Below are 18,939 nucleotides of genomic sequence, written 5' to 3' on the forward strand. Positions count from 1 at the left end.
AATCTCTAGGTAATATTTAAACCTCATTTTAGCTAATAGTTTCAAGCCTTTTAACAGAACTACTAATAAAATGCAAAATGTAGCTTTCAGATTCTTTTTTCTTATGACTACTTTCTGATCAGTGAAATAGTCAAAACTCTGACAATGGGAGAGAAAAGCATATAGCTTATTAAATTCTCAGACTACTTAATTGATTGCTGAATGGTCAAAAGCTGATTGTATTTAGGTATTTGGGCATATAAAGTAAGAGGCATTACTTAAATTATTTTGTATGCATTTGTATCTGGGATGGGTCAAAGGGAAAACTTGATCCGAGCCATACTTCTGATTTGAATTTTTCTCATTATGGATTTATAATTCACAGGAAGTTGCTGTGAAGGAGCAGTTAACTGGAAAAGGAAAGCTGAATAGGAGGAGTATTAGCTCTCCAAATGTGAACCGAGTAAGTTCATTAATGTTCTTTTCCTTTAAATTAAGGAACAGATAAAATGTGGAAGGGTGGAACATAAAATACCTTAGCAAAGGAACAGAGCTCCTGGTCCTTCTGGGTACACATGTCATGCTGGATGGGGTGTTTCCACTGTTGGTTCTTATTGTAGCTCTGTTACTAATTATGCCTTTACTTCCAACCCCAAAGGGTTAGAGGGAAAGACTTTATCAGCCATGAACCAGTACAAAAGTGGGAGCAGTTTCATGTAGAGCCATTGCACCCTGTTTCTAATCTTGTCTCTTGTACTTGCTGTGTATCCAACATTTCCCATGATTGACTGTCTGGGACCAATAAAATTGTAGTTATTGAAAAGTGCCATACCTACTTTCTTTCTACTACAATCTTAAGGACCATGGAACCTTTTCACTTAACTTGGAGCTAAAATGTCATATTTGTCTTATCTCTCCACATAAGAATGTGACATCCTTGAGTGCTGGATTAGATTCTTTTCTGTTTGTTTCCTTAGCATTTAGCTCAGTGCTTTGTATACAATGAACATTTTAAGTTCTGCTTTTTCTCTCATTCACTCAAAGCTTGTGATTTTAGCTCTCTTGCCATTTCCTCAACTATACAATGGTTTAAACTTGCTTATCTCTGTTATCTCCTTCAACTCTAATTTTTATCAGTCCCAAATTTTTAATGAATATTAAGTTCACGTTCATATAAAACAACCTTTCATGGTGTTATTTTTATCTTTTCAGCTCTCTGGAAGCCGACAAGATCTTATTCCAACATACAGTCTAGGTAGTAACAAGGTAAGCATTCAATAATCCTTTTTTTCCAGTAAGAGGATTACTTAGGAGATTTTAGAAAAATAAACCCATTTCTTTTTGAACCTTCATTACAAACATCACACACTTAATTTTCATATGCTAATTTCTTACCTTCCCCCCAACCCTTTTTAATTCTCTTGTACATGCAGAGATGTAATATGTATATGATAAAAAGGGGGCTGAATCTGCAGGTAGAAGACCTTGGTTAGATTGAATCTCAACTCTAAAATATATGAGTATTGAGACCTTGGATCACCTAACTTCTCTGAAATTTACTTTACTCATCTGTATAATGGGATCGTATTTTTTGTACCTCAGAGGAATTTTGTGAGAATAAGTTGTAAAATGTGTGTGTGTGTGTGTGTGTACATATGTACACACATATATTTATTCATTATTTTTTTTTAAATGTGAACTGTTATGTCTTTCCTAGAAAAATGTTTATTTCTTTCTCATTTCCTACCACTCCATCATGAGCAGATCCTTCCAGATCTTTTTGTGATTGAGAAATAATTCTTTTTTTAATATGAACAATTCAAAATATTATATATTATTGTGTATTAGCAATTATGCAAAATAATTGTATCATGATGGAAAACTTAGGAACAGAAATGAAATTATGCCTGAAAAATTATACTAGTTCATTAGTATATGTATCTTTTAGTTTTTTGGACAAAAAAAATTGAAAATAAGGGTACATGATGTTATGATGTTAGCTTGGAATCTATTTGTGGGTGTAGGCATACTAAGACAGCTTTTCTTATAAAGAGTTAAATAAATCATGATGGAAATTGTGATTTTTAAAATTTTTATTTAATATTTAATGAAACCAATTCATTATAATTGTTTTCCTTTGTATTTTACACATTTAAAGAGATTATTTTGAAAGGAAATGCATAGGTGACTGTCACTAAAAATGCTAAGAACTCTTGCTTTGCAGGAGAACAATCTCTGGAAGTTGTATAGTTTATTTGATGCATGTCACCATCTGGTGTCTGTCATTTTGTGGTTTTTTTCCAATTGAGTTTCTTGGTTTTCTTTAAGCTATCTATTACGTAGATTTACACTGTCAACTCACAATTACTTTCCCATTATTAATACAATATGTTAAACATGTAAGAATTTCTCTATATATATTTCCACAATTATCATGATGCACACACATGATGCACACAATCATGTCAAAAAGGAAAAAAATGAGAAAGAAGAAATGCAAAGCAAACAACAATAAAAAAAAAAGTGAAAATGCTATGTTGTGATACATACTCAGTTACTACAATTCTTTCTCTGGGTTCAGATGGCTTTCTCCATCATAGGACCATGGAAACTGGCCTGAATCACCTTGTCATTGAAAAGAGCCAGGTGTCAAACCACCTTTTTCTAAGGAAGATTAGGAAATTTCTATCTTTATGTATATTGTTATTTTCTCCGTTCAAGTCTATAAATTAAAAGATAATATCAGATAGTATTCATGAAAAGAAGTCATCAAGAAACTCACCTTAGCAAAGGCAGAGAGTCATTTAAGTTATCCAACTTGCTAAAATTTCATTTGTTTTCCAGTTGTTTCAGTCTCATCCAATTCTTCATGATCACATTTGGGGTTTTCTTGGCAAAGATACTGGACTGGTTTGCCATTTCTTTGTCCAGCTCATTTTACAGATGAGGAAACTGAGGCAAATAGGGTCATACAATTAATAAGTGTCTGAGGCCAGATTTGAATGCAAAGATGTGTCTTTTTGACTCCAGGCCCAACACTATTCCCTGTGCCACCTTGCTGCTCCAGATTGCAGAAGGAGTTCGTTATTTATGTGATTGGATATGGAAGCAGAAGGCCTAGGTTTGAAACCTGATTACCGCTTTCTAACTGAGTAACTCAATTTCTTCATCTTTAATGAGCCTAGAAGACCATTTTCACAGGATTTTGTGAAGGGTACATGAGATCACTTCAGGTGCTGCATAAATATTAAGGAGCTATTATTAAATGACGATTATCATCATATCTCTCTTGACCTCCATTTCTTCATCTGTAAAGATAGTCTTACCTTTCCTGCTTTTTTCCGGAAAAAAGCAGTGTGCTAACAAAATAATAATCTGTGAAATGCTTTGAAAACTTGGGAAGCACTAAATAGAAAATGCCCTTGAGAATTTAAAAAATGGAAAACATAATCCTTGGCCTAAAATAATTCACTATTTTAATCATCTTCTGTTTCTTTTTTCTCTCTAAAAAGGGTGTTTTGCAGAGGGAATTGCCACTGGAGGTGGGGAGCGCCTTCTATCTGCCATGTTTTCCTACTTTATGTCTTTGAGAAATAAAAGAATCCTTTATATCTCCTTTCAATAATAGGACATCTGAAGAGGTTTTCCTCCTTTGTCCCTTATCATCATTCTCTTCAATCATGGATCCCAGAAGCTGAAGTTCTTACAAAAGTATTTTTTGTGGTATTCCAGCTTATAGAACAGGCTGTCTATTGGGCCACCCTCTACTTTACTGAGTATATACACTTCTATTAGGCAGGATCAGGAAAAAACACAATACAAGGGATATATTCTCAAGGTCTCTCTTAAGAACTTTAGAATTGATTGTGTGACATAGGAGACACTGGCGCCAGGACCTTTGCGTGGAGTGCCCTCGTCAGAGAAGGTACAGTGAGCAGAATGTGAGATGCAGGGTTAGAGAATCTAGCCCAGATGTTAAATGGACTGTTTGTGCCTGACCCATGGCAGAGCTTTCCCCACTTAGATTGCTCTGCTCGGACAGTCGGACACAATGTAACTGGACTCCAAGGTAGTGGTGTCATTTTGATACTCTTTGAGAATGAAGGATGACAACTAACACATCAGGGTAAAAGTATGCTTTTCTAAACTTAAACTTGCCTTTCTCCCCATTAGAAAGGTTGATCTTCAGTCATCTCCAGTTTGGTTGGAAAATCTAGCACATTTCCTAGGCCATGTGTTATATTAGCTCAGGTCAGAATGTGAAAATGATCACCTTTCCTCTCCAACCACTTCTCCAAACATCCAAGCCCCCAGCCTCTTTGACCTTTAGGCATTCGTTGTTGTCCTGGAGCAGAAGTGTCAGCATGTCTAGAAATGCTTCATTTAAGTGTAATTGGGAAAAATTTAACATTATGAAGACAAATACAGTAGAACATAGATAATGCTACTTTACAGTTTTTAAACAATCTGTATGTGTCCTTATATATGGTTTAATGATGTCCTCTTTCTATTTGAGTTTGACAACATGGGCCGAGAGAAAATGAATATTTCAGGATTCTCATGCTACCCAAAAAGCAATTGAAATAGTTGATAAATGCTTACTTCTGTCCGGACTAAGGCATCCAAAGACCAAGCCCTTTTGGAACTCATTGGAAAAATATTGTGAAGCTCACAGCCTTAAGGTTAGCAATTCCCTTCTGTTTCCAAGAGTCTTAGTCATGGGTTGATTAGTGCTCTGCAACCATCCATCATGCGGGACCTGGGAAGAATATCCTCTTTGCCTATTTTTTCAAGACACATTTTCTGAAACCTCTTTAGGTTGTATCTAGCCACTGCTTCAGGAAATCTTTTTGGGGGTGGGGGAAGGGACCATTATCAGCCAGAACTGCTACCACCTGCCTTGAAATAGGACTTTATGAACCACTTAGCAAAAGTGGTGATATTCACCAAATTTGATCTTCATAAGGCATCCAAGCTGGTGCAAATAAAATGTGACAATTAATAGAAGTGGGTTTAATAGACCTAGAACCATCTACATGAATCATAGAATGTCTACTACTCAACCTACTTCAATCTTTAAGAGGGTCTTGAATTCAATGTTGAAAGTTCTATTGGATAAGGAGATGGTAATTTGTTTCAAAGATACCTTAATGAACTTCCTGGATCTTAGATCTCATAAGATCAAATTATTCCAGCCAACTATTTGCCAAGCATGAAAGACTCTCAAGAATTCAGGGCCATTTTACTCTGGACAACTCTATGCTGAAAAATACTTCCTGGCTGGATTGGATAATATCACTTCAGATTTTCTCCTTCATGGTACCTCTTACCAATCTGTTGAAACTTGCCAAGGCTTTTGAGTGGACCTAAGAAGTAGAGGGTACATTTGATGACCCGAATAACCAGTTTACTCCAGCACCTTTATTTAACTGGATTCAAAAAACCAATTCTTTCTATTTTTGATGTTCCCCACCTTGCTACTTTACTTACATGTCTCAACCTTGTGTGTTGTTCTTCCATAAATAAGGCAAAGAGGACCCGGGAGTAGGAGCTGCTGACAAAGCTCCTTGTCTGACAAACAGCTGGTTGAGCTGTGTTTGAGATGGACAGACCCCATATGAATATCTCATCTTTTCCCACTCTAGCTAAAATCTCTGAGAGCTTATATAGCTCAATACACAGGCTGCCCGTAGGTTGATGAACATCTGGTAGTTTTGTCCATATCAGATCCCCTTAGCATTATTTTTCAGTAGTTCCTCTTTACTATTCTTTATGTTGCTGGGTGTAGCAGTTTGTGGGCGGGTATTCTTAATGTGGTAGAGCTGTTGAAAGTGTGCTAGATCTGGGTTTGAGTCTTGCTTTGCCTACTTGCAGCCTGTGTGACCTTAGACAAATGACTTAACCATAAGGTACCATTTTTCCATCTCTAAAATGAAGGAGTTTTCCTTTTCACTCTGCAATCCTGTTTGCTGTCACAAAAACCTGAAATGACACATTTTACATATCAGTTACCTAAACAGAACCTTCTTATGGACCATAAACTTTAAAACCACTAAATATTTTTTCCAGGAGATCTGTTCTGTCAGTCTCCAGGAAGGCAAGTCAGAAATTGGGGACTTGGAAAGCTGGCTTCCTCTGGATGTCTATAGCTTCTTTCTCCATGCAGCTTTGACTCACTGGCATCTATCTCCCAAAACACTTATGCAAAGTGAGTGTTGCCTCAGGGTTTTTCTCTGTCAGGATTCACATCTCTTTCTCAGGCAGCCACATGCAAAACACCCCAGGCTTGTTCAGAAATCTGGTTTACATAGTCAAATAAAATTTAGCGTATTTGGTTCATAATTATTCCATGTGTTAGTCTTGTTTCAACAGCAGCATTCAAAAGGAGAGAAAAATCTGCTTATCACAGGCCTGTGGTGATCATAGGCCCTGTAAAACTGCTGACCTTGCCAAGGACAGAAGTTTTGAAATTCTAGGGTTCTGAAAATTTGATCACCATTTATACATAGAGTCCCATTGCATTGCTCTTTGATCTCCCAATAATCCTTGTTTTCATTTGGCCCCCATCAGGTACACAGGAATAGTGGGGAGAGTATTTTTGGCTTAGGATTTTCTCAGGTAAGAAAGGAAGCCCAGTTTCAGGAAACCTTTCTTTAAGCCAGGCAGGTAGATGGAGTTTGCAGGCATGACTGCTGGGCACAAACTGAGGGAGTGCTGGACATTTTGGCAGTGGGAACTCTTCTACCTTCGTGTGACTTGGTTGAGCTTAGGCCAGCATTGTTTATTTAACCACTGCTAGGAAAGGGAGAGCACTTGACAGACAAGCTTTGGAAAATGAATAGCTTCCCATAGGATCTGCTTTTTTTTTGCCCCTCTATGTTTATCTAATTTCATTCAGTTTTCAAAGTGAAAGATTACTATTTTATGCCCCCTACCTGAATCTGAAATCTAGGCTCTGATCTCATATTCCTTTACTACATTAAACTGCTTTACTACATTAAAGGGGCAGAGTGGACTGATGGTGGGTGGGTTTGAGGGAAGGCCCCTCGTACCTCTTGTTAGAAGCTCTGTACCCAGGATGCTTTTAGAGATCTTTATTCTCCTACACAAGTTGGCTTTTTTTGGTTTTTAATAATAATAATGATAACTAATATCTATGTAGTGTTCAAGGTTTACAAAACACTTGACATGTTTTCTTGTTTGATATGCACAACAACCTTGTGAGGTTATTGCCAATGTTATGGAGAAGTAAATTAAGATTAAGAGAAGCTTAGTGACCCACATCTGAGTCTGGATTTGAACTCAGATCTTCTTGACTATTAAAATGCCTAGTCTCTAATATGCTCATGAGAAGAGAATAAGAAAGGAAAGGAAAGAGCTAGCTCCCTAGTTTCTCTCTGATCAGAGAGAAAAGGTTTATTAACTAAGCTTTGAAGTAGATTAGAACAGGCAACACACCCCCATTCCCCACTCTTGACTCAAGAAAATCTTCCCTTCACTTACAATTCTAGATTGAACAGATTTGTCTTTTCGAAGTGCAACGTACACTCTACCTAATCATTCAGTTTTCTTATTCTTAATCAGACCAACATAGCTCTTTGAAAAGGAATTAGGATTGGTTGAAAAGTTGAGAATGTATCTTTGATCAGTGTGGCACATAAATTGCCAGTACCTGAGTTAGGATATTAAAACTAGTTTTCAAGGCCCAATCTCCCCAATCCAGCTTAATTTAGTTTCCAGTCTCCATTTGTCTCCCACCAAATGGAGTATGAAAATAGAATGAGTTCAGTATGTCTGCCTGATGGCAGGTCATAAGATTTAGAATTTGCGGGGACCTTAGAGATAACCCAGTCCACTCCTTATTTTCTTGATGATGTAATTTCCAACTCTACCAGGGAAAGTGATTTGCCCAAGGTCACATAGGGAGTCACTGCAGAATTGTAGTTCAGACCCAAGTCTCCATGCCAAATCCAATATTGTTTTCACTGTATCACATTTCTTCTTCTAAGTCTCCTGATCTCATTCCCTTGGCTCGCATCCTCTCTTAACCTTCTCCATTTTTATTATGAGTAGAATAGAATTGTAGAACTGTGGAATTTGGGGATTTTTCTAGTGCTAGAATGTCTAGAATTCACTTCTTCCTTTCCCAACCCTCAGCATTTTATCATTTTTATATCTCATAGTGACATAAAAGGCATTCTAATATTTTGGAGTATGTATATCTAAATTGGAGTAGGCAGCTCCTGAATAGCTTGCTAAAACCAGTTTAGCCGTGGCAAAACAAGCAGCCTAATTTCTCTTTCCTTCTTATGCCTAGCATGTTTATTAGTCAAGTTTAACGTAGTAAAGGAATATGAGATCAGAGCCTAGATTTCAGATTCAGGTAGGGGGCATAAAATAGTAATCTTTCACTTTGAAAACTGAATGAAATTAGATAAACATAGAGGGGCAAAAAAAAAAGCAGATCCTGTGGGAAGCTATTCATTTTCCAAAGCTTGTCTGTCAAATAAAGGAATTTTTGAGATTTTTTGAGAGAGGAAAATTTGAGATTTTTTCTTCCTTTTTTCCCCCTCCAATAGCAATTGGAAAGGATGGCCACTAAGTGGAGACTTTAAAAGGGACTATTCAAAACCATTTCCATTAGCCATCCTTTTAAAAAATCTAGCAGATTATTTTAACTCTTGCTTTTTTAGGATTGAGGTCATTTGATTTGATATCTCCAATGCTTTTCCCTTCCATCCAAAAAAAGCAAACCAAGAATTCCTCTATTTTCAGACAAACTGCCCATTTATGCACATCTTACATAGGTATGCACATGAACTGATCTGAGATCAAAATTGTGTAGGAGATCAGATTAAATCACATTTAGTAAGTTATCCTCATGTTTCAATGGCTCCAAGGTGAATGTTGCTCAAAAAGTCTTCTTTAACATTTACATTTTCTCGCTGACTTCAGTTGGCATTGTATTCTCCTTTTTGATTAAAATTCCTGGACCCATGGTTCTTAATGTATAAAAACTAAAAATAAGCCACAGGGTAATGGTAGGAATCACCATAGTTAAGTGGGTTATATTGTTTTTGGTAGCATGTTGTTAGCAATAATGATTACATAGGATAAATGGCATAAAAGACATTGTCTCCGAGATCTGTGACTGGAAAAAAATGATGGATTAAACTGTAAGGATAGCAGGTAAACATCTTCTTTGTACTGGCACCCACACAAAATATAAAAATAATTTTAATTCTTTCATTCTTTTTTTTTCCTCTTAGAAAAACAGGTGATTTGCCTCCTGCCTCTTTCTTTTGACTTCAGTCATCTCTTTTCTGTTGTGGACGTCAGTATCCCACCACCACTAGTATTTCCTCCCCCGTTCCTTTCTTGTCCCCAGTTTCCCTTTTATCAAAACACATGCCAAGGTCTCACCTATCCTTTAAAAACTAGCAGCATGCCTTTCCTCAGCTCTACTACTCTTTCAACATAGGAGATTTCTCTACTTTCCTCCACATCTAGAATGAGTAGTTCTCCTTCCCCACCCATTCTCTCTTTAGCTTCCACATTCACCACACCTGAAACTGCTGGGAAATGACACCCAGGAATGCTTCTGTTAGCATTTTTCTGGATTAGGCCTAACCCAGGCTAATCCATTCATTAATGCTGAGATTTAAAATGCAACAAAGCACTCATAAATCATAAAATGTAATGAAATCTGCTTTACTAATCCTAGTGAAAAGAGTACAAATTCTAAGTTAAAAGGATTTAAAAGACTACTTCTTTACACCTCCACAGTAGCTAGTCTTCTAAGTCAACAAGACATTCTTCTGGGACAGCAAATGCTCAGGTAAATATTTCTCACTTGACTGGGGTTTTCTAAGTTTTAACAGGCCCCCCTGCATCCTTAAGGGGGTACCAGAGCATGACTTTGGAAAATGAATATTCTTGCACATACAGGTCCCTTTCCTTCTTTAAGATCTCTTTGGGATATAAGCCCAGTAGTAACACTGCTAGATCAAAGGGTATGCACAGTTTGATAACTGTTTGAGCATAGTTCCAAACTGCTCTCCAGAACAGCTGGATGTGTTCACAATTCCACCAACAATGTATTAGTGTCCCTGTTTTCCCCCATCCCCTTCAGCATTCCACAATATCTTTCCCTATCATTCTAGCCAATCTGACAGGTGTGTAGTGGTATCTCAGAGTTGTCTTAATTTGCATTTCTCTGATTAATAATGACTTGGAGTATCTTTTCATATGGCTAGAAATAGTTTCAATTTCTTCGTCTGAGAATTGTCTGTTCATATCCTCTGACCATTTTTCAATTGGAGAATGGCTTGATTTTTTATAAATTAGAGTTAATTCTTTATATATTTTGGAAATGAGGCCTTTATCAGAACCTTTAACTGTGAAGATGTTTTCCCAGTTTATTGCTTCCCTTCTAATCTTGTCTGCATTAGTTTTGTTTGTACAAAACCTTTTCAACTTGATATAATCAAAATTTCCTATTTTGTGATCAATAATGATCTAGTTCTTCTTTGGTCATAAATTCCTTTGTCTTCCATAGGTCTGAGAGGTAAACTATCCTGTGTTCCTCTAATTTATTTATAATCTCATTTTTTTTTTAAATTTTAATAGCCTTTTTATTTACAGCTTTATATGTATGGATACCTCTACAGCATTGACAATTGCCAAACCTCTTGTTCCAATTTTTCCCTTCCTTCCCCCTCCCCCCTCCCCCAGATGGCAGGATGACCAGTAGATGTTAAATATATTAAAATATAAATTAGATACACAATAAGTTTACATGACCAAACCGTTATTTTGCTGTACAAAAAGAATTGGTCTCTGAAATATTGTACAATTAGCCTGTGAAGGAAATAAAAAATACAGGTGGGCAAAAACATAGGGATTGGGAATTCAATGTAATAGTTATGATCTCATTCTTTATGCCTAGGTCATGAACCCATTTTGACCTTATCTTGGTCTGACCATACTCTTTTAAAAACAACAAAACAAAACTCTCTCCCTTTGGCTCCTGTAACATTATAGCATTCTGTGGTTTTTTTTTCCAGATTCTTTTGCCATCTATAATTGCCCTTGTTCTAGCTCCCCAATATTGGCTTTCTCCAAGAATCTTTATCTTTTCCTCTGGACAGCTCATCCCATGTTATCAACTATTAATTCTTTGCATATGACTTTCAAATGTAACACTCCACTCTTGACCTCTTTCCCAATCTTTGGACCCCCATTTTCAACTGCTTTTAGGAGTTTCTATGGCTACTTCCAAAGCCTTCTTCATTTTCTGATTTCTCTGGGTTGTATTTTGTTTGTTTTGTTTTCGTAAATGGTACCACTCTTTTCTTATCTGTGTTCAAAATGCTGAGTCTTCTTCAACTTAGCTTTTACTTTCTCCCTTCCAGTGTACTGAAACATTCTTTATTCTTCTAGATTCTGGATTCTCTTCAACCTGTTCTTGCATTTCCATTCTTGCTGGTACAATCCTGTTCTAGGACTTTTTCATCTCTCACTTAGAATATTTCAGTGAGTTTTTAAGCAGACTCCCAGTAGTTTGCATTGCACATATTTGTACAGAGTAATATGTCAAAAATAGGAAGAAATGAGGGGACTTGCAAAAAAACCCAAACTTACAAATTTAGGCTTGATGTAAGGATATATTTCCTAAAGAAAATTAGGCTGACAAAGGAGTTTGTGGGTTCCATGTCACTAGAGGTCTTCAACATTTTGAGTATGGTATAAATCAGACTCTATAGATTGAACTAAATGATCTTTGAACAGGAGTGTCCAGGAACCAGCTCAAATTGCCTGATGACAGCATTTATACGTGAGAAGCCAGAAAAGGCTTGATTTATTGTTTGATATTGTTGGCTGTCTAGACTTAAGAAAGTGAGAGAGAAAATGTTAATGATGTATATGTCACATGCACATTTTTTTTCTTTAGAGAACTGATTGCTAAACATTTATCAGTGTACTGTTGCCTCTGAGATACTTTCCAACTCTGAGATTTTGAGTTTAATTAATTCTTTAATTCTAGTATATGTCTTCCCTCCCCTGTTGAACTGTGATCTTGAGAACAAAGATCAAGTCTTATAAATTTTTATTTCTCTGTTAGCACTTAGTGCAATGCTTTGTACATAGTAGGCACTTATTGTCTGTGACATTGAGTTAACAGCATAGTATAGGAAGTTATTTAAAAAGAGCATCACTTGCTAAGTAAAATGAGCCGAACTAGAGATCATTATACATGGCAACAACAAGATTATACAATGATCAATTTTGATGGACTTGGCTCTTGTTAACAATGAGATATGATTCAAATCAGTTCCAATTGTTCAATGATGAAGAGAGCCATCTACACCCAGAGAGAGAACTGTGGGAACTGAGTGTAATTCACAACATAACATTCTCACTCTTTGTGTTGTTTGCTTGCATTTTGTTTTGCTTCTTTTTTTTTTCTCATGCGGCACGATAATTGTATAAATATGTATATGTATATTGGATTTAACATATTTCTACCATATTTAATATATATTGGGCTACTTACCAGCTAGGGGAGGGCATGAGGGAAGGGAGGGGAAATTGGAACACAGGGTTTTTTGAATTGTCCATGCATATGTTTTGAAAAATAAAAAGCTTTAATCAAAAAAAAAAAGTATCAATGTTTTATGGGGATGGTATTAAATGTGGATGAACAGAATACACAGGCTTTACTTTAAACACTTGGAGTTATAATTGAGGAAGGGGAATGAGGTGAAAAAAAAATATTTCTATAGACCTGAAACTGTTGTCTAGAGAAAAAGAACCATTTCTTTGATGTTGAGTTAGTGAGTACTGTTCATCATTACATTTTTTTGTTATCCTTCCCTTTGAAACAAAATTCCATTCTATTCCAAAGACATTTGAGAGATTAAAACATCTCCATTCTTGGATGATAATAGCTGCACACAGTTAGCATGTCATCTTCCTCAAGGTTAAGAGGATTGTTAAGGTAGACTGATAGAAATGAAAACATTCTCCCATTTGTCATTATAGGCAGGGTTACAGATATATTAAGATTATCAAAGCTCTATATATTTCTTTTCTGGATATTCCCTTTTGAAAGGCTTGAAGAGAAGAGACATTGAGAGTATATTGTTCTTATTCACGTCTGCTACTATCATTATTGGAACAATGGCAGGGCGGAGGTGGGGGGTGGGGGGTAGGGTGCTGCCAACTGGGAAAAATGATCTGTGAAGTTAGTGGAGCCTTGAATGTGCATTGGAGAAAAGGTGATACCTGGACTATTCGTCACTGGATGATTATACACCAAGTGGCGATGGTGTGGACTCTAAATCAGCTACTTAGTTTCCTTCCTAAGGGACACAGTATCAGCTGCCAGCCAAGAAGGAAAAATCTAGGATATAAAAATAAATCTATTCCAAAATTAAGTGAGATGTCTTAGAAACAACCTTGTATCAGCTTGACACTGCATACATAGCGAGCGTGAATCCTTTTTTTCCTTGGGTGGCTCAGACGACCATTGACCTTAGCATTCAATCATTTGTCTGTAGTAAGTTAGAATATACAAAGTTTTCCAGACAAATAATTAGATTTAAATGTAAAAAAGACACATTAATATAACATTAATGTATATAAATCAAAGTGTGATTCATAGCAGCATGAACTATTCTGCTGCGAAGCATTTTAGAGTTAATGGGTTCCCTAAGTACTCAAATTTAGGCACTTAACTACCTTGTAGGGCTTGTTGACCTAAATTCCATTTCTCTAGCCCTGTTGATAATTGTTTAGGAACATATAATTCAAATTTTTTTTTTTTAAATAGTCCTTGAGCAACTGGTCAAGTGTACAAGATTCTGGGCAAGGGAGGTTGGAGGGCAGAGGGAGTGGGTGAGGGAATTAAACTAGACATGATTCCTGGAGGGGAATTAATGGGGGGATAGAGTTTTTCAGTGATGATCTCTATCTCTATTCTAGATTAAGGAATAGAGGTGATTGTACTACCCTCAAAGCATTTTCAGAACTATAAAGTATTGAGGGTACTCAGGTTGTAAAGTGGAATTCTAGTGGGTTAGATAGACCCAAGCAGCTGGAATCCCCATCCTTCAAGCAGTGAGAGGGGTAACAGGATCCATTCTGGGTACATGTAGACAAGCTCAGGACTTCTTTACTGAAGGGAGATATTCGCTTTGCGTACATTTTGCACCTAAATTTTTGTTTGTATGCTAATTGCCTAATGAAATTCAACAGAGCCTCTTTTGGGATTGGATAGAGCTTCTTTAGGGAAGATTCATAATACTTACATAGCAGAAGTTCAGGACTCATTGTCCAATGATAACTCACATTTGCAGCTTTAAGATATATTGGATAGTTTCCCCACATCAGCCTTCAGTAGATAAAAGTGTCATGTCCATTTTATAGATGGGCAGAAACTGAGATTAAGGCTAAGAAAGTTGCTTGGAGTCGTCATATGATTAGTGATTGTTGAAGCCGAGTTCTGTGTTGAAGTGACTTGAACTATGAACTTAAGAATTGAGAAAGATCCAGATTTAAATCCTGCCTCAGATGTATTCTAGCTAAGTAACTCTGGCACATCTCTCTGGGTCTTAGTTTCCTCATCTAGAAGAGAAAGGGTGAGAGATGGGTTTGGATTTGATGATGTAATGGCCTTTCATATCCTGATTTTTGTTTTTGTTTGTTTGTCTTTTGCTGAGGCAATTGGGGTTAAGTGCCTTGCCCAGGGTCACATAGTTAGGAAGTGTTAGGTGTTGGAGGTCACATTTGAACTCAGGTCCTCCTGACTTCAGAGCTGGTGCTCTATCTACTGCGCCACCTAACTGCCCCCATATCCTAAATTTTTGATTCTATGACTCCAATTTCAATACTCTGTTATAATGTCTTTAATTTCATAGAGTGATGTATGTGTGTGTGCGTGCATGCTGTGATTTATAGAAGATAAAGAGCCTGCTTTGGAGTCATTTTCACTGTTACCACATCTTGACTGTATGACCCTGAGCAAGTTATTTGGGCTTTCCCTCTCCTATACAGCTCTCTAATAACCTAGATTGCAGTATTGTTGGCAAAGGTGTTTTTTGTTGGGGTGGAAATCACCCTCCCCTCTCTGCCTTTATAAAGGGCAAGTTCCCTGAGACTTAAGAGCAAGGTAGTCCATGACTAGAAGGACCACTGATAGATAATCCATTTGAAAGTTAATTCAGTGGGAGGTGGCAGGCTGAAGTTAGTGAGTAGCTTGGGAGTTAATGAATAATGTGAAATAAGGCCCAAATTTACTTTCAAGTCAGGCATTTTGACTAGACTTGGGGGTTCTTATTCCATTTTATGGAAGGAGTCCATTGAATTCTTTGGAACAAGTCCAGCTAGAACTTGGTCTATCCATTGGGAAGTCTTCTTCATGCAGATGTATGAAAGGCAGGAGAAACTTTAAGTTTGGAGATAGTTAGGAAGTTATTACAATATTCTGGGTTAGAGATGATAAGGATTTGAACCACTTTAGTGTACATGGAGAAGAAGAGAGCTATATGAAATGTGAAGAGAGTTGCTGGAAAGATAGAGTGGGGGGAAGATGATGAGGAATTTAGTTTTGAAGATATTTGGTATGAGACTCATGGAGAATCCTTTTGAAGACAATCCTTCTAGTGCTAAATCTAAGATCCTAATCATTTCTAAAATATCTGTATATCTGACAGACAAGTTGGGAGGCAGACTGGGTGAGTGCTTATAAAGTGTTGTGACAGTCCAAACTGCAACTACTTTATCTAAGTTTGAACTGGTTTATCAAAAAACCATCTGGTGTTCGTTAAAAATAGAGGTCAATGCAACATTTTAGACAAGGGATAATGAGAAGCAATGAACTCAACACTCCAGTGTTTGATAAAGTGGGAAACATAAATATACGGAGGTTGTGAGGGACTGGGAAAGATAGCAACCATCTATTCTTAACCAAAGATACAGGCAATTGCAAAAGGTAAAATAGAAAACAGATTATCTGAAAACTACAAAGCTTCTGCACAGACAAAATTTAATGCATTTAGAGTGAGGGAAGCAGTCAAATGGGGGAAAAACAACTTAATCAAATTCCCCTGATGAGGGTTTGGCATCCGTGTGTACAAACACACACAAAATATATTGCTTATGAAAAGTTGAAAAAACCCCCACCATTTTGAGCTCTTTTCTGTTCAACTTTCTATTCTTTGTGACTAATAGCTTTCTAGTAAATCCACATTTTAAATATTCAAGTTAACCCACATATAATAAATCCACAAATAAAATAAGTCCAGTGAAAATAATATGGGATTCAAGAACTTGTGTTCTTATCCAATTGTATGACCTCGGGTAGGTTATTTAACCCTTCTATCCCTTAGTTTATTAATCTGTAATATAGGTATGTGATATTTGGTCTATGTTACAGGCCATTGTGAGGATCAGATTAAATGATGGGTGAAAAAAATTTTGCGGACTCTAAAATATTCCACAATTCTAATACATTGTTACCATTTTTCAGTTTAGGAAATTGAAGGGGAAGGAAGAAAAAGAATAAGCATCGATATAGTACTTGCTGTGTGTTAGGCACTTTATGAATACTATCTCCTTTGATCCTCACAACAACCACGTGAGGCAGGCTATATTAACACCATTTTGTGGTTGAGGAAACTAAAGCAAACCGGCTTCGGTGACTAGTCTGGGGCCACACAGATAGTGCATTTCTAAGACCAGATTTGAATGCAGTTATTTCCTGCGTTGGGGGTTAGGGCTCTGTGCACTCATGTACCACCAGCTAGGACTCTCTAGGCCTAGGAATAGCTTTGTTTTCCTCTAGATCACACAGATAGGTTAGAGAAGGATCAGAACTTCCTTTTCCAGATTCTCAGTCTCTTGCCCTTTCCTTTAGACCTTTGTTTGAATCAAAAGACTAACTTTGGAAGTTAGTCTATTGAATCCCGTGGACTCTTCAAAATCATATTGTTAAATACACAAAATATAACGTAAGATTTCAAAGGAAGTCAAAGATGAGTAAAAATAAATCAATCTGAACATGGAGGTGGCATTGTCTGTTTTAAGAACCGCTGATCTGGAGCCTTATACAAAGTAAAAGCAATAGTATACAATGATCAACTGTGAATGACTTAGCTATTCTGAGCAATAGGAAGATCTAAGACAATTCTTAAGAAACTCCTCATGATAAATGTTGTCTACTTGCAGAGAAAGAACTGATAGCATCTGGCTATAAATTAGAGCCTACTCTCTTTTTTCCCCCCAACTATATTTTTTGTGGGTTTGGGGATTTTGTTTTGTTTTGTTTTTGGTCTGTGTGTTCTCACAACTTGACTAATATAAAAATAATGTTTTGCATGAGTGCACATGTATTACCTATATCAAAATGCTTTCTGACTCAATGAATAAGGAGAGAGTGAGGGAATTTGGAACTCAGGATTTTTAAAAATTAGTTTTTGCATGTATTTGGGAAAAGTGAAATATTTTTTAAAAGAATGTGTGATCTAGACCATGATGATCACTCCCATGACATAAAAGAGTACAAAAATTTTGTGAAAAACAGGAGTTATTTGTTACAGTTGGTAGATTCTTGAAGATGGAGGACAAGAAGTGTAGGGTTGAAAGAGAGAGAAAAAGGTCATGATCAAGTAACCTGGAGCACTTGCTAGTTACTTACTGTAGTAATGACAGTCGTGTCGAGTCCATCCAATCTTGTCTTTAATGGACAGATTTTTGCTAGAGAGGATCAATTGTGCATCCCTTGGACGTCCTCTGACAATCTAATCTCTTTCTAGGGACTTTGGTGACTCAGGCTTATTGATTGTATAGAATGTTACTCTTTAATCTGTATTTCATAGTTATATTTACACTTATTTTTATATATTTTTTTCTTGGTCCATTTGAGTGTTACAGTTCTTCTTTGTAACTTGCATACAAGTGGTAAACCCTGTATGGATTGCTTAGAAAGTATGCAGGGAAATGTGACATTCTCTGAAGTAAACAGAGCCCAAATCACTTAAAGCTTAATGATTTTAAGATCAGCATTTGAGTCACAACTAAGAGCAAGATAAGTTTTCAGCCCAGGTGTCATAGCTTCAAGGAGTTTATCGCTTCTTACCCTTTGGGACCACTGTGCAGTTGCTTCTGAGTCCACTAGTTTGAAAATCCCACGTTTATTGATGTGGTTATATACCCATGAAATGCCAGTAGCAGTGAACAAGTAGTGCCATGAAAGAGTGATTTTGGAAGAGCTATGCATTCTAGAAGGGATTTTCAAATTCTTTTCCCAACAGCATTGGTATTAACTTGTTAAAAGGTTTTTGTACAGATAGGTCATTTTTTATTTATTCATTTAATGAATCCGTTCTTACCTAAGGATATTGTGAGAATTAGCAATGGTTTTTTGTTAGCAGTATTGTTTAAGATAACCCCATAATGTATTCAGCTTACTTGGAATCATACTCTATCGTGTAATGATTTCTCATTAATTCATACCATTGAAAGAGACATTTGAAGTAGACTCTAAGCCAACTGCTCTGAGCCTAATGCCATTTCTACTAAACCATATCTAAAATAAAGGTATTCCTTTATGATGACCCTTCCACTCATAAGATTCTTATAGAAAAATTTCTAAAATACTGGTAAAAGTATTTTTTAACTTTACTAATTCATAAATCTGCTAATTCACAATGTGTGATAATTTTTTTTAGAATTATTTACTTTTTATCATGGAAGAAAAAAAGGGTTCATTAATCTTTTGCCTCCAAATCCTTTTCATTCTGCTGTATACATCCAGCTGTTTAAATTTGTAACATTAACTCTCATAGTTTTAAATTGATGCAAGAGAAGGCTATGTAGATGAACTGAAAGAAGAGTAGCTCTTTGAAGTTATAATTTTCTTGGTTATATCACTAAAAAGAATTTTTTAAAAGTCTAGAA

The 18,939-nt window shown here is 36.5% G+C and overlaps 1 protein-coding gene across 2 annotated transcripts in view; it reads left to right on the forward strand.

Annotated features, from left to right (window-relative positions):
- Window positions 1–18,939, forward strand: part of KIF13B (kinesin family member 13B) — a 243,715-nt gene that overhangs the window by 187,846 nt on the left and 36,930 nt on the right. For both annotated transcript variants that reach the window (XM_023494793.2, XM_031950913.1), the window contains 2 exons: window positions 365–442; window positions 1,192–1,245. In XM_023494793.2, coding sequence (XP_023350561.1) covers window positions 365–442; window positions 1,192–1,245 — 132 coding nt within the window. The remainder of the gene's footprint in view (window positions 1–364; window positions 443–1,191; window positions 1,246–18,939) is intronic.

Source organism: Sarcophilus harrisii, chromosome 2, assembly GCF_902635505.1.
Source record: "Sarcophilus harrisii chromosome 2, mSarHar1.11, whole genome shotgun sequence".
NCBI lineage: Eukaryota > Metazoa > Chordata > Mammalia > Dasyuromorphia > Dasyuridae > Sarcophilus > Sarcophilus harrisii.